This window comes from Camelus dromedarius, chromosome 16 (assembly GCF_036321535.1).
Source record: "Camelus dromedarius isolate mCamDro1 chromosome 16, mCamDro1.pat, whole genome shotgun sequence".
Lineage (NCBI taxonomy): Eukaryota > Metazoa > Chordata > Mammalia > Artiodactyla > Camelidae > Camelus > Camelus dromedarius.
The window spans coordinates 12,843,247-12,855,795 of record NC_087451.1 but is presented as its reverse complement, the minus strand read 5'-3'; the positions used below and the strand labels follow the sequence as shown (position 1 = coordinate 12,855,795).

General features: G+C 52.5%; 1 protein-coding gene across 13 annotated transcripts in view; it reads left to right on the top strand.

Moving 5' to 3' along the window:
- BCAS3 (BCAS3 microtubule associated cell migration factor) overlaps positions 1-12,549 on the top strand; it is a 482,840-nt gene that overhangs the window by 462,653 nt on the left and 7,638 nt on the right. For 8 of the 13 annotated variants that reach the window (XM_031467999.2, XM_031467998.2, XM_031467997.2 and 5 more), the window contains one exon: positions 6,961-7,026. The exons of the other annotated variants lie outside the window; for them this stretch is intronic. In XM_031467999.2, the coding sequence (XP_031323859.1) occupies positions 6,961-7,026 (66 nt within the window). The remainder of the gene's footprint in view (positions 1-6,960; positions 7,027-12,549) is intronic. 13 annotated transcript variants of the gene reach the window in all.

Sequence of the window (12,549 nt, the reverse complement as noted above, 5' to 3'; positions counted from 1 at the left end):
TCTCTGGCCCCTCCTAGCCCTACTGAGTCAGCACCTGATTTTTAACAAGATCCCTATGCACATTAAAGTTCGAGAAGGTCTGTTTTAAAACATGGCTAACCTATATTTTAAAAAGTGGAGGGAGAGTATAACTCAGTGGTAGAGCATGTGCTTAGCATGCATGAGGTCCTGGGTTCAATTTCCCAATACCTCCGTTAAAAAAAAAAAAAAAAAAAGGTAGGGGGAGGGTGTTGCTCAAGCGGTAGAGTGCATGTGTAACATGCACAAGGTCCTGGGTTCAATCCCCAGTACCTCCTCTAAAAATAAATAATAAAACCTAATTACCTCCCCCCTGCCAAATATAATAATAAAAGAATACAATAAGAGATAAATAAAATTTATTTTTAGGAAAGATAAATAAATAAACCTATTTACCTCCCACCTCAAAAAATATTTTTAAAAATTAAATTAAATTAAAAAAAAAATAAAACACTGTGAATCTATGATGCAGGTGTTAGTTTGGTCCCCACCATGGCTGCTGACCAGTTAGTCTAATTAGATCACGTGTGTGATTTGCAAGTCCAGCTCTAAAATAACTGAGTGAATTGCTTTCTTTCTAATATCATCACACCTCTTGCCCCATTGCCTTTCCATTGTCCCCATCCAGCAAAACTCCAAAGTGAGGTCAAGCCAATCCTACTCGTACACTTAAGTGGCTGAAGAAAAGTCATAAATTGTTCAGATCAGCGCCTCTACGAATTTATGGTCTCTACTCTCCAGGGAGCCCCAGCAGTCTTTCTGCGTTCTCCTCGTGCCCCTTTTTCCTGTTCTCAGTTTGTACACCTCTTTTGCGGCAGAACCCGGTGCCTAGAACAGTGTCCGGCACATAGTGGGTGTCCGGCGCCTGCTGGATAAATGGATTCTGCATTTAAGCTGGATCTTACCCCATTTCACTGCCGTGGCTTCTGGCCTGTTTCCATTCTCTTAGAGATTTCCTAGATCTCTGGTCCTCTGAGAGTTTGTGTTGTATTTTTTTTCATATTATTGCTATTTATTTAGCATGAATTAGTAGGATAGTCCACCCACCATCTTGAAATCAGTCTTTCCTTCTTCCTGGACACTATTTCAAATTTCTCGTTCCCCTCAAATCTCTTATCCCATCATTTTATCTCTTACCCTCAGAAAATTGTAGTCAGCATTTGAGAAATCCCTGGACTTGCTGCACTCAGGGCCTGAACGTCCCTGTAACAAGCTTCCCCTTTCCTCCTGCCCAGAGGAGGGGCAGTCCCTGCCCAACGATGACAGCACCCCATTCTCCACAGAGAGGCCACTGGGTGTTCCCTTGGCCCCAGTGCTGGCCTGAGCGCCAGGCCCTGTGATCAAGTGACCTCCCTGTGGCTCCTGCATCACCACACTCTCCCGGTTTTTCTTCTGCCTCTGGCTACTTCTCAGTCCTTTCCCTGGGTTTTCTTTCTCTGTTGACCTTAAATGTGTTTCTCAAGGCCCTGTCTTGGTCCATTGTCCTCTCCCTCCGTCAGTACAGGGCCATCCCCTCTGCTTCTGTGGCCTCAATTACCATCCACAAACTGATGGTTTCCAGAGAATCTCCATGTTGGCTTTCTCTCATGCTCTCCAGACCATCTATCCGGTCACCCACCAACATTTCCACCCCATCCCCAAACTGAACTCCTCTCCTCGCAACCCTGTCCTTCTCCCCGGTTTGCCCCATCTCGCCCTGCACAGAGCCCTTCGTGACCAGCTGCTGCCCTCTCTCCAGACTCCTCTCCCACTGCCCCGTGCGAGCCCGGCCGGGCTGAGCTCCCCAGAGGGTCCCTAGGCACACGTGCTCTCTCTGCACATATTTCTTCTCCTGCCTGGAATGCTGTCCACCGCAGCCCCCCCATCACTCCCCCCCCCCAAATAACTTGACTAATTCCTGCTTAGCAGACATTCCTTTCAATATTGCCTTTTCTAGAAAAATAAGGTTTTTTTTTTTTAAATAAGCAAAACATGTACTTCTTCCAATTGTTTTGTGTCTAAGTAAAGCTATAACCTAATACAAAAACATTTTCATAAACACCTGGATACATATGAAGTTTCTTTTCTCTTTAGACTTCAACTCTTTCAATCACTAGCTAAACCTTGTCTTTTGTTTTGTTTTGTTTTGTTTTCTCTCACATCCAAGAGCAAAAGCCCCAGGCCTGATTCACAGGTTTAAAGTTATTCTTGACCCATCTCTGTTGTGGGCAGTGGCCTCTCTTTGCTACTGTTGACTCTTAAGAGCTCACTAAGTCAGCAATCAAGGTCAAGAGGGACTGTCTCCTCCCCATGACTGTGGCTTCCTGCAGCCCTGAGAACGCTGTTTCATTCTCTTTTATGATCACAGCACAAAGGGTGGGGAAAAGGCTGCATCTTTGTCTGCCTACCGTCCCTTTAACAGACTCTGTTCTAGTCCAGAAGACATTACTCTTGGGGAATCACACTGTGGGCTCAGTCTTTACCTCTTGTGTTCCATCAGAAAACCACTTACTTCCTTACTCAGATACACAAAACTTCCAGAAAACAATAGTATGGGCTATGCACTCTAGCACTATTTTATTTCATTTTTTAAAAACACAGTCATTACCCACTAAATCGATTTCTACCATACATGGATGAATTGCCATGTACAGTTTGGAAACAAAAGTATCTGTATTAATTACTCCGCAGAAAAGGCTGTAAGATTATTCACAACCAAAGCTCTTCCAAAGATGTCAGAAACTGCTTTTACTTATTAAAATGGCTGTGCCTTTACTTTCCTTCTTAACATGGAAACCACATTTTGAACAGTTATACACAATTTTTAAATGGTCCTGGGAAGGGTTCAAAAAGTTAACGAACAGATATCCGTTGATTACCTATGTTTTTGCAGAAGATGAACTAAAAGCACTATTTTTGTGTGTGCGTGCTTGTATCTTTCATTACAGGACTGTGGGAATTAAACTCTCCGTTAATGTTAGTTACTGTCTGGAGTCGACCAGATGACCCAAAACAAATAACTCCGCATGTTGGACCATCTAATCTGCATCTAAGATTAGCTCTTCCAGTGGGCCCTGGAAGCCCTGCTTGCCCCGGTGCTAAGGGTGGGAGCATTTTCATGCTAAGGCAGCTTTTCCAGCAGGGGCTGTATTAGCCTTCTCCCATCTCAAGATGCCACATGATCAGATCACAATAATTGCAGGCCTAGGGCAGTGAATTAATTCTCTTATCTTTCAGACATCCTTACTCTCAGGCAAGCACTATCATGCAAGCAACTTGGCTAATCACTTGGGTCCTCTCCTCTGCTTTACCTATTCCGGCCCTGGATTTTCCCTCCTCCTCCTCCTCCTCCTCCTCCTCCTCCTCCTCCTCCTCCTCCGGGGGCTTTACAAAATGCTCTCAGGGGCTCCTCTCAACCGCCTCCTCGGTGGGGCTGCACCTTCTCTCCGCGGCAGGCAGGCAGGCAGGCTCCCTGTAGGTGCCTCTGGTTCTCTCCACACGAGGCTGGGCCCTTGTGGGGAAGAGGTAAGGCGTGGTTCCTGTCCTCAAAGAGATTAAAGCTTGGAGGAGGCAACCGTGCTGAGCACCGGATGGGTTGCTCTTCTGGCTCCCATCCCCAACCGCCCACCGGGGCCCACCTACCCGAGCTGGACTGAGCAGAAGTCTAGGTTGGTCCCCTGCCCACAGGTGCGGTCTTATCAGGATGTGAAGACAAAACTGTGGACTCTCCAGTAATGACACCATAATGCTGAGAGTGGGGAGAAGGGAATCAGCCCCCAGAGGCGTGGGAGCCCCCAGACACAGGGCCCAGTGCCGGCCCGCAGGCCGCGAGCACCCCGGCTCAGGGTGGCCGCAGCTGCCAGGGAGACGGGGTCCGGGTGGCAGCAGGGCTAGCATTGCAGGGGTTGCTATTTGTGTCTCAGTCAGGGCTGGCCGCCTGTTCCCGGCTACTTGCCACTGGTAGGAAAGGCCACATCCGAGAGTCCTTCTGCTGCCCGGCACCCAGCGACCTCCCCTGGGAGGAGTGTTTGTTCTTTCTTTTCAGCAGCACTTGGAGGTCCTCACCAAGAATCGGGGAAGCCTGTGACCTTGGCCAGGTTCCTTTTACTTTCTTCCTCTCGGAGGCCAAGGGCGAGGGAAGCCAGGAAGTGCGGGAGACGCTTCCCTCCCACTCCTGTGACAACCGGGCCGCTGTTCCCTGTCCTGAGAATTTAGGTCTTGTTCCTCCTCTCACTGCACCCATGGCCACCACGTCCCACATGGCCCCTGTGCTGCCCACGACCGTCCTCTAATCCTCACTCCACCACCAGGCACATGCTCCTCTCTGTGCTTTACAAAGGAGGGAAAAACAAAAGATTGGAAGTGAAATCATAAGGAAAAGATGTGGGATTAAGTTAGATGTCCAGGAAGAATTTCCAGTTTGTGAGATCCTGTCAGTGTCACCTGGTCAGAAGGGTTTATCAGTCACTCCTGCCCTTTGTTCACGAGAGGGGAGCCCCAGAGAAGGAAGCCGCTGTCTCTGTGGGGACCTGGTCTCCCTGCCATCCTGCTGTGACAGCCTGGGCTCCTTGCTGGGGTACTGCGGGCCTCTTGCCAGCCTTCCTCACCTTCCCTTCCAGCCTGCTCCCCGACTTCCCCTCCACAGTAACCCCTTATCCATATGTCACCACCACCGGCATCTTCATCACCTGTCATCCCCAGCATATGCTCTACTCACCTGGCTCTGCTCAGGTGCCCGCTGCTCTCACCCCTGTCCAGACAGCTTTTTAGACCAAGCTCAAATCTCACCTCCTCTAAAGCTGTCTCTGACCATGCAGCCAAATGCCCTTTCTTTCTCCTCTGAAGTCCAGCATCCCCTACTCACTGGGCATGTGGTCCTGGACAGGTAGTGCTTGCTGGCTTTTCCATTAACTAGCAATGGCGGATGGCTGTCTGCATCCCACTGGGAAAAGGCTGGGCTCTGGGGGTCCCTTCAGCCCCTGCCTCAGCCACACTGCCTGTGCTGTGTGTCTTAACCCTTTTCCAGTTCCTTGGACTGAGTCTGATTCGTCTTTGTTACCTCTAACCACCAGCCTTTTCCCTGCCCAGCATCCAGCACTGGGACAAGAGCCAAGCTGAGCCCCAGTTAATGTTTGCTGAATGACTGGATGGGTTTTTGTGGCTCCTGAGAGGTAAATGAAAGCCGGTCAGAGCAATGGGGAAAAGTATTGTGCTTAAAAAAACACACTTGTTAGTTTCTGGCCAGTTCTAGATAGCTGTTTTGTTCTCCCTCCTCCTCCCTCTCTCTGTCTCCCCTAAGGCTGCTGGAAGCCCCAAGCAGAGACAGAGCCATAATGGAAGGTCAGGACTGAGAAGCAACTCTGCACATTTCTCAGTTGCCCAAAGTCTACTTTGAATTCTTTAACCAAAGCACACTGATTCCTATCTACAAGGAGGAAGTGCCGATGTGACCTCACTGGTGACCCTTCAGAGTTGCCTTTCCAGGTGTTGCCCCAACATGGAAGCAGGAATTCCTGTGGAAAATGTACAGTCTTGGACAAAGGGTGGAGAAGGGCCATTGGACCCCCAGATAAGGGCCCTTCGCTAAAGACATTAACATAGGTTAATGGTTAACAAAGGGAGGATTTCTCTCTGTTCCTCCTCCTTTGCCAGAGAATTCACCTTTAACCGTTGACCTTTCTGCGAGGTGTGAGATCTGAACAAAGTTGAACACAGTCATGGATGGTTAAATACCCATCTTTGCCTTCCACCCCTGCCTCTGCCCCTCTAGTGCCTCAGAAGACAGTATTTGGACCACCTCCTAGGTTGGGTGGCTGGTGACAGAGAAAAGGCACAGAGACACACAGAAAATGAAAGTTGGAGATGGCCCTCTGGCCCTTTAGGAAGCCAGAGCCTCGGCTCTTAAAGCAAAAGAGAGTCCTGTACCAGGAAGGCCGAGCCATGCCCCTCAGGCTGAGTTTAACAGAAGGAGGCGTTCCAAATACCATACCAGAATCAGCTGTCCAACCGCTGACACTTGGTGATTGCTTCCTGCCCACTTCTCTTCGAGCCCCACCCCTGCCCCCAGGGACCTGCAGGCCCGCTGCATGTGACATTTCACATGTGCTGGCAGAATCCCCCAGCACCAGGCTTCACCGACCTCCCCCCGATTCCCCCTACACGTGTTTTATTTAGTGTAGCCCGATAGCTCGCCATCCCACCCCTCTATGTGCCTAATTGAGTTTGGGGAGAACTGACATCCAGTTGCTTCATTTGCTCAGGATTTTGTTCCATTCTGTGCTCATTTTGCTGGCCTGTTCCCATCACCTCCAGCTCCAGTTGGCCAGGACCAGCGTGCCATCTCTACTTTGATGTGTGTGACTGGTGCTCGCCTTGGGGGTGGGTTGGGGGCAGGGATTGGGCCAAGCCTACCAGGGCCCCTGCCTCCATCTGGGCAGCGGCTGGGTCCTTGGAAGGCTTGGAGAGTCTCTGGTTTCATACTTTATCCATCCCCAAGCCACCGGGAGCTGCATCTGAGCATGCAGCTCATGCATCTGAGCACGCAGTTCATGCATCTGAGCACGTCTCCATGATCCTTCCCTAAGCAGCCCAGCCCCACTGCCAAGCAGCTCGGAACTGCAGGCCTGGTTTCTACATTCATGGAGCCCGGGAGGAAGAAGGAAAGCCTAGGGCCTGCCCAGGTGCTGGCTGTGCCTCCACGTCCTTCCCCACTCCCGCTCCCCTGCAGGAATGAGGCGGGACTGGGAGGAGGATCTGGAGGAAGGATAGACCAGTTCAGGCTGGTGAGAAATAGGTAAAACCCTCCATGTGCTGTGCCTCGGAACAGACCACGAACACCCCCTGCAAAGCTCTCAGTGGTCAAACCAGATTTCGATATCTACTTCTTCTGATCTCGGCACTTGCTGCTCTCTTAAAGGTCCACGTCATGCTCCTCTTTAAAGAAATATTTTATTTTCAATACAGACACAGCCCTTGACGTAGCAGTAAAAGCCACCACCCCTGAGAGACACATGGCTGTGAAGTGTGTTGGTATGTAACTTCCTGTCTTTGCCCACGTGCAAGGCTTCACCCACTGCTCTTATTGTCCCTCAAAGGGTCGCCCCCCACCCACCCACCCACCCCTGGTGCCCAGGCTTCGGGAGGCATTGGAGCGAGGGCCAGAGGTCGGCTCAGACAGGGGGCACCTTCTGGCAGTGACTGGTTTGGGATGGGGAGGAGTTGCGGTTCTTCCCCCGACAAGAGTTTCTTTGACAACCTTGCTCCCTGCCCCCCACTTTTTAAGATGGAAGTCAAATTTTCGGATTCTGCTGTGCAGAGCAGAGAGGTCACTAGACTCTAATGCATTTACCATTGACTGCCCCTCTTGTAGTGCGTCTATTAGTGGGTAATTTGATTTGTACCTATTCATTTGCAGTCCCTGCAGGAGCCTGGAGCTGGCCCCTAGTATAATTGGTGCTGTCTCTATTTTTACATCATTAGATTAGCCCCGACTCCTGGCCACTTGTTGTCTGCGCTTGTCTGTCCATTTATACAACCTAATGTAACACAAAATTCATTACTGATCACATTACTTTCAACTCTGAAGCCAGCCTTGTGATAAACATTTGGTTAACCCCTTCCTGCCCGCGGCAGGGCTGACGGAACAAATGCACTTCCACTCGACAGGCAAATCAATATCTTAATACACCAAAGTGGAATTGCATTTCTAGATTTGTTATTCCTCCTGGAGGAGCAAATGGAAAGGCTCTTCTGAGCGAGCTGAATTGAATAATGAATAGAGCCCCGGCACCAGCAGCCAGTCTGCGGACAGAGCACAAAGGCAAACCCGGCACCCGCCCAAGCCCTTTCGTCTGGACGGGTGGCACCATGGCAATTAATTGAGACTTGTGATGGTGGGTTCAAGATCATAGGCTGGGACCCTAAGACGGGCAACAGAGACCTTGACTCCACCGCCATTCTCTTCGCTAGGCTTGGCCTAGGACAACTGGACCAAGAACTGGGTTCATTTCCTGAAAACCTTCACTGATACGAAGGCATAGATGCCACCAAGAAATTAAATTAATTCCATTACTAAAGTTTACCATTTGCAAACAAATATACAAAATTATTCCTATTTAGAGCCAGGTCAGCAATGTTGGGGTTGGTTGTGTGCTGTGCCTGCCTCCGGGGTGAGCGTTCTTTGGCGTGGAAATGCCATGCGCACCTGAAAGCGGTCCTCAACCTCCCTCCATAGGGATGTCGGTGAGCAGCGTCTAGGGACTCCAGGCCAGGAGCTGGCCGAGAGTCTTAAAGGGACCTCAGCACAGCTTTATTTAATCTAGAAGTTCCTCATCTCCCCCCGACCCTGGTTCTCCCCTCTGCAGCCCCCATCTGTCTCTGGGTAGCATCCTTACCCACTATAAGGCATTAACTTGCAGGATAGTTCGTTTCGAAAGGAATCATACCCTGACTTACTAAGAAACTCTCATAAAGCCTACACCACCAAGATTGGAAAAATAGACATCGAGGAAGTAGAATGGAACCCATTACTATGAAAGTCATAAAGCCCTAAGTAAAAAGAGGCCATAAACTGAAGATACTCAGTTGGGAAGGGAAGCTGGAAAAGGCAGCCCATCTAGGGGATGTTTTGCTTAAATTGGGGACGTCCTGAGCAGGAGGCCAAGTAGAGGCACCTGAGTTTCTGGTGAGTGGGCCTCCTTTCTTTTGAGCAGGCCACCCTCCCTCCCCAAGGCCTGCACCCTGGACTCTGCTGCCTGTTAACCCGTTCAGAGCCCTGACAGACCAAAAATGACCAGCCATCCTGTGGGCTGTGGAGGCCCAGGGGATGCCTGGAGAGGGCTCACATGCCGCTCCTGGCCTTCTCCATTCCCCGCGCTCTCTCGGGCCTCCCTCCTGCGTGCGTGGGGGCGGACAGGCTGCTTCACCCTGTCCTGACTGTGGCAAGTGCCATTTCCCTGTAGGGCCAGGCCAGAGGCTCTCCAGTGCTCCCAGGGGTCCCTTGGCAGGGCGTTCCAAGATCCCACACATCTAGGCAGTGGAAGGAGGATGCTGGTGTGTCCCTGAGCTGTGTCCCTGGGGCCACACACCTCCCCACCCCTGCCCAGCCCTCAGTGCACTAACTTGCTCGGTCACAGCAAGCCTGCTGCTTTGGTCTCAGCTGTTAATCCTCTCAGGTGGGTAAGTGGGACAGTGGGGTAGGGGGCTCCGGGCATCCCACAGGGGCCTCACCCCCGTCAGCCCTAGGAAACAGATCCGAGTACAGGCCTTTCCTGTTCAGACTAGGACAGACCAGCGGTGGGGAGGAGAGTGGGTCAGCCGGTGGAATGAGAGACTGTGATTTCTTAACCTTGATGGAAGGGGGAAAGCCACATCTTACCAAACTCTTCCGCTGCATCGGAGAGAATTTAATTACGTTTGGACATTTGAATGAGAACCAGATGTGGCTCCAGCCCATCAGGCCAGCCGTGTTCAAGGAGCAGCGTCTCTCCTGTGGTCCGCAGGCCTCTGTGCCGTCTCCCAGCCCCGGAGGGCGGCTTGGGCGGGGTCTTGCCAGCTTCAAGGAGCTGGACTTGGGGAGACAGGCAGGTCGCGGCCGGCTGCCAGACACCTGGTTCCACGGGACGGTTTCCAAGCCCTGGGTCCTCCTCAGAGCCAAGATGAGTGGGCACATTAGCGGGCCCTCGTTAGCACCCACGTCGGCCCCACGTACAGATGCACACAAAGGAGTCCCGTTGCAGGCCCTGGCTAAGCATCCTCTGCCTCCATGCTGCCCCCTCCCTCAGGTGACCTCGGATGGCATCTGCCACAGCTCTGCCCCTGATGTCTGGCCTGGAGCGAGAGGACAGTTCAGACCCTCCTGGGTGAGGGCCGCTTCTCCAGGGCCCTCTGCCTGCTGAACCGTCAGAGGTGGCAACGTCTGTTCTCTAAGCAGGACCCTGCTGCGGTAAACGCAGCCTTTCCTACGCGATCCATGCGGTGCGTGTCCTGCTTCTTGAAGCACCTTCACATCCTTTTCTCTCTGGAGCCTCACACGCCCCAGTGAGGTCGCCAGAGCAGCCCCTCCCCTCCTGCCTGACAGATGGGGAAGCAGATGAGAAGTGAAGCTACTTGCCCAGGTCATTCGGCACGTCTGCGGCACAACTGGGGCTAAAGCGAGTTCTTGGCCTCCTCCTCCTCCCTGCCATCCACAGGGAGTTTCAGCTCAAGGCTACTCCTACATCTGGCTGATCTCAGGCAGGGTTTCAGCCAGATTTATCAAATAACTCAAAACCGGGGACACGTGAGCCGGGTCAGCTCAGCCTTTGCTGTCCCCATGTAATGTGCTGTGACAGGACATGTTTAAAGTTAGACTGATGGAGTGGCACTGAGAGGGCCCCTGCACATGGGGTACTGGTGGAGGTGGCCTGGGGGCCTGGGCTGGCTCTCTTTTCCTCTGAAGCCGAGACTTGGGAGGGCTTGGGTAACATGGGTTTCCTGGGCGTCGGGTGTGGCAGCCTTTCTGGTCTTTCCCTGACTGGGATCAGTGCTGCATCGTGGTTGTTGTAGGAGGCACCTGGGGGAAGGCTTCAGTCCCCAGACAGGCCAGGGCATCCTCTGGTGCACTGATACCCCACCTGAGGCTGGGGAGAAATCTGGGACTGGGCTGTGAGCTGTTCTGCCTGGAACTCAGATGCTCGGCTCCCTGCCCCCTCAACACACACACACACACACACACACACACACACACACACACACACACACACACACACACACACACACACACACACACACACACACACACACACAGAGTCGGCTCCAGGGGAGAGGGGGTGGAGGATGCCTTTTGAACATGGGCCCTTCCTCGTTCTTCAGACCTTGGTCCCTCCCCTTCTCTTTTCTTCTTTTTTTGTTTTTTTATTTGGCGGGGGAAGGTAATTAGGTTGGTTGGTTGGTTTGTTATTTGATGGAGGTACTGGGGACTGAACCCAGGACCGTGTGCATGCGAGCACGCACTCTACCACTGAGCTATACCTTCCCCCTCTCTTTTCTTCTTTTATTCTCCCTTCCCCAACATCCCGGCATGCTCCTCTCCTGTCGTCCCCACTGGGCCCACCAGGAGTTCTGGGATCTAGCCTGCCCCTGTGCCCCTACCTCATGATATTAATGTCAGACTGGCTTATTGTCAGGCATAGGTTTCCAGGGGCCTGAGAACCTTTCCTATGGGAGGGAAGGGGTGATGGGGAAGAAAGGTGATGTGGGTCCCCTGGTTTTTCTGGGTGGACCCAAAGGCACAGAGAGGGCTATCTGCTTGCCGGTCTCCTCAACCATCCTTCCCAGGTATTGGTCCCTACTTTCACCTTCTGGGGGCCAGTGGATGCCCGGGAGGGTCTGAGGTCTCCCTTAGGCCTCAGGTCTCCCCCTAAACCCTGAGGTTATTAGGCACCTCTGCGTGGCCAAGGGAAACAATTTAAAGTACCTGAGCCAAGAGCATCGGATGTTTGCCCTTGATGTTTGGAGCTGGGGGCAGGGAGCAAGTGTGAGGGGCAAGGTAGGTCATGTGGCCTTGGCCTCATCCTGCAAAGATATTCCGGGTCTCAGTACCTGTGGACGGGAGTCAGGAACAAGAGCTGGGCAAGGAGATAAGAAAGCGTATTTGTGGGAGCCCTGTGGGTTGGAAGAGACTCCTGCCGGGAAGGAAGACACGTGCCTGCCCACCGGCTGCGGGGCTCAGGCGGATGGCACAAGCTCTCAGGACTTCCAGGCTGAGGGTGCACAGAGCTGACCAGAAGTCAGTGGCTGAGCAGGCTGGAGCTCTGTGCTCAGACACTGGGGTGAAGCCCCGGGGATACCCAGGCCAGAGTTAGCCATCTTCTCGTCCACTCCCTCATTCTACCACCCAGACCAGGATTCCTGCTATCTGAACGTGGAGGGGCACCCTCAGCTCCTCAGCTTCGAGAAACTGCTCTCCTTCCTTCCACAAGCACGCCCGGGAGGGGAACAAAACCTTTGCTGGAGGAGAAAGGTGATACCTTCTCAGCCCGCTCCCCCCAGCCCCCATCCTTCCAAGACCTGGTGCTGGTGGACAAAGAGGATCCCTGCTCTGTTGGCATCTCTGCAGGCTCTGAAGCCTAAGGGAGGTGCCTGAGGATGAGGGGAGCCGACACCGCAGGGCTGAGAGCGAGGAAGAGGGAAGGTGCAGAGGAGCCGGGCAGCCTCAGGTGGCTGCGTCGTCGGGTATAAAGAAAATCAAGGCCTCCCTACAGGCTTCCTCTTTTAACTGCTTCCCCTTTTAACCTCCTAAAAAGTGCCCAGGGACTCAAGCTGGCTCCAACCCAGAGTGTGATCTCTGACAGAGCTGTCAGGGTTTCTAGAAGCAATCTCAGCCGACTCCATTTCTGTCTCCCTGAAGAGACGTCCACCTCCCTGAGCTACCTCTGGAAAAGAGAATGATGTGAGACAAGCAGCCCACAGCTGTGTCCCCCAGGCCCACCCTCTAGTTGGCATCCTGACCATCTCTGCGGGTTCCAGCGCCAGAAAGCTGACAACCTGCTGAGCCCCACGGGATGCAGTCGA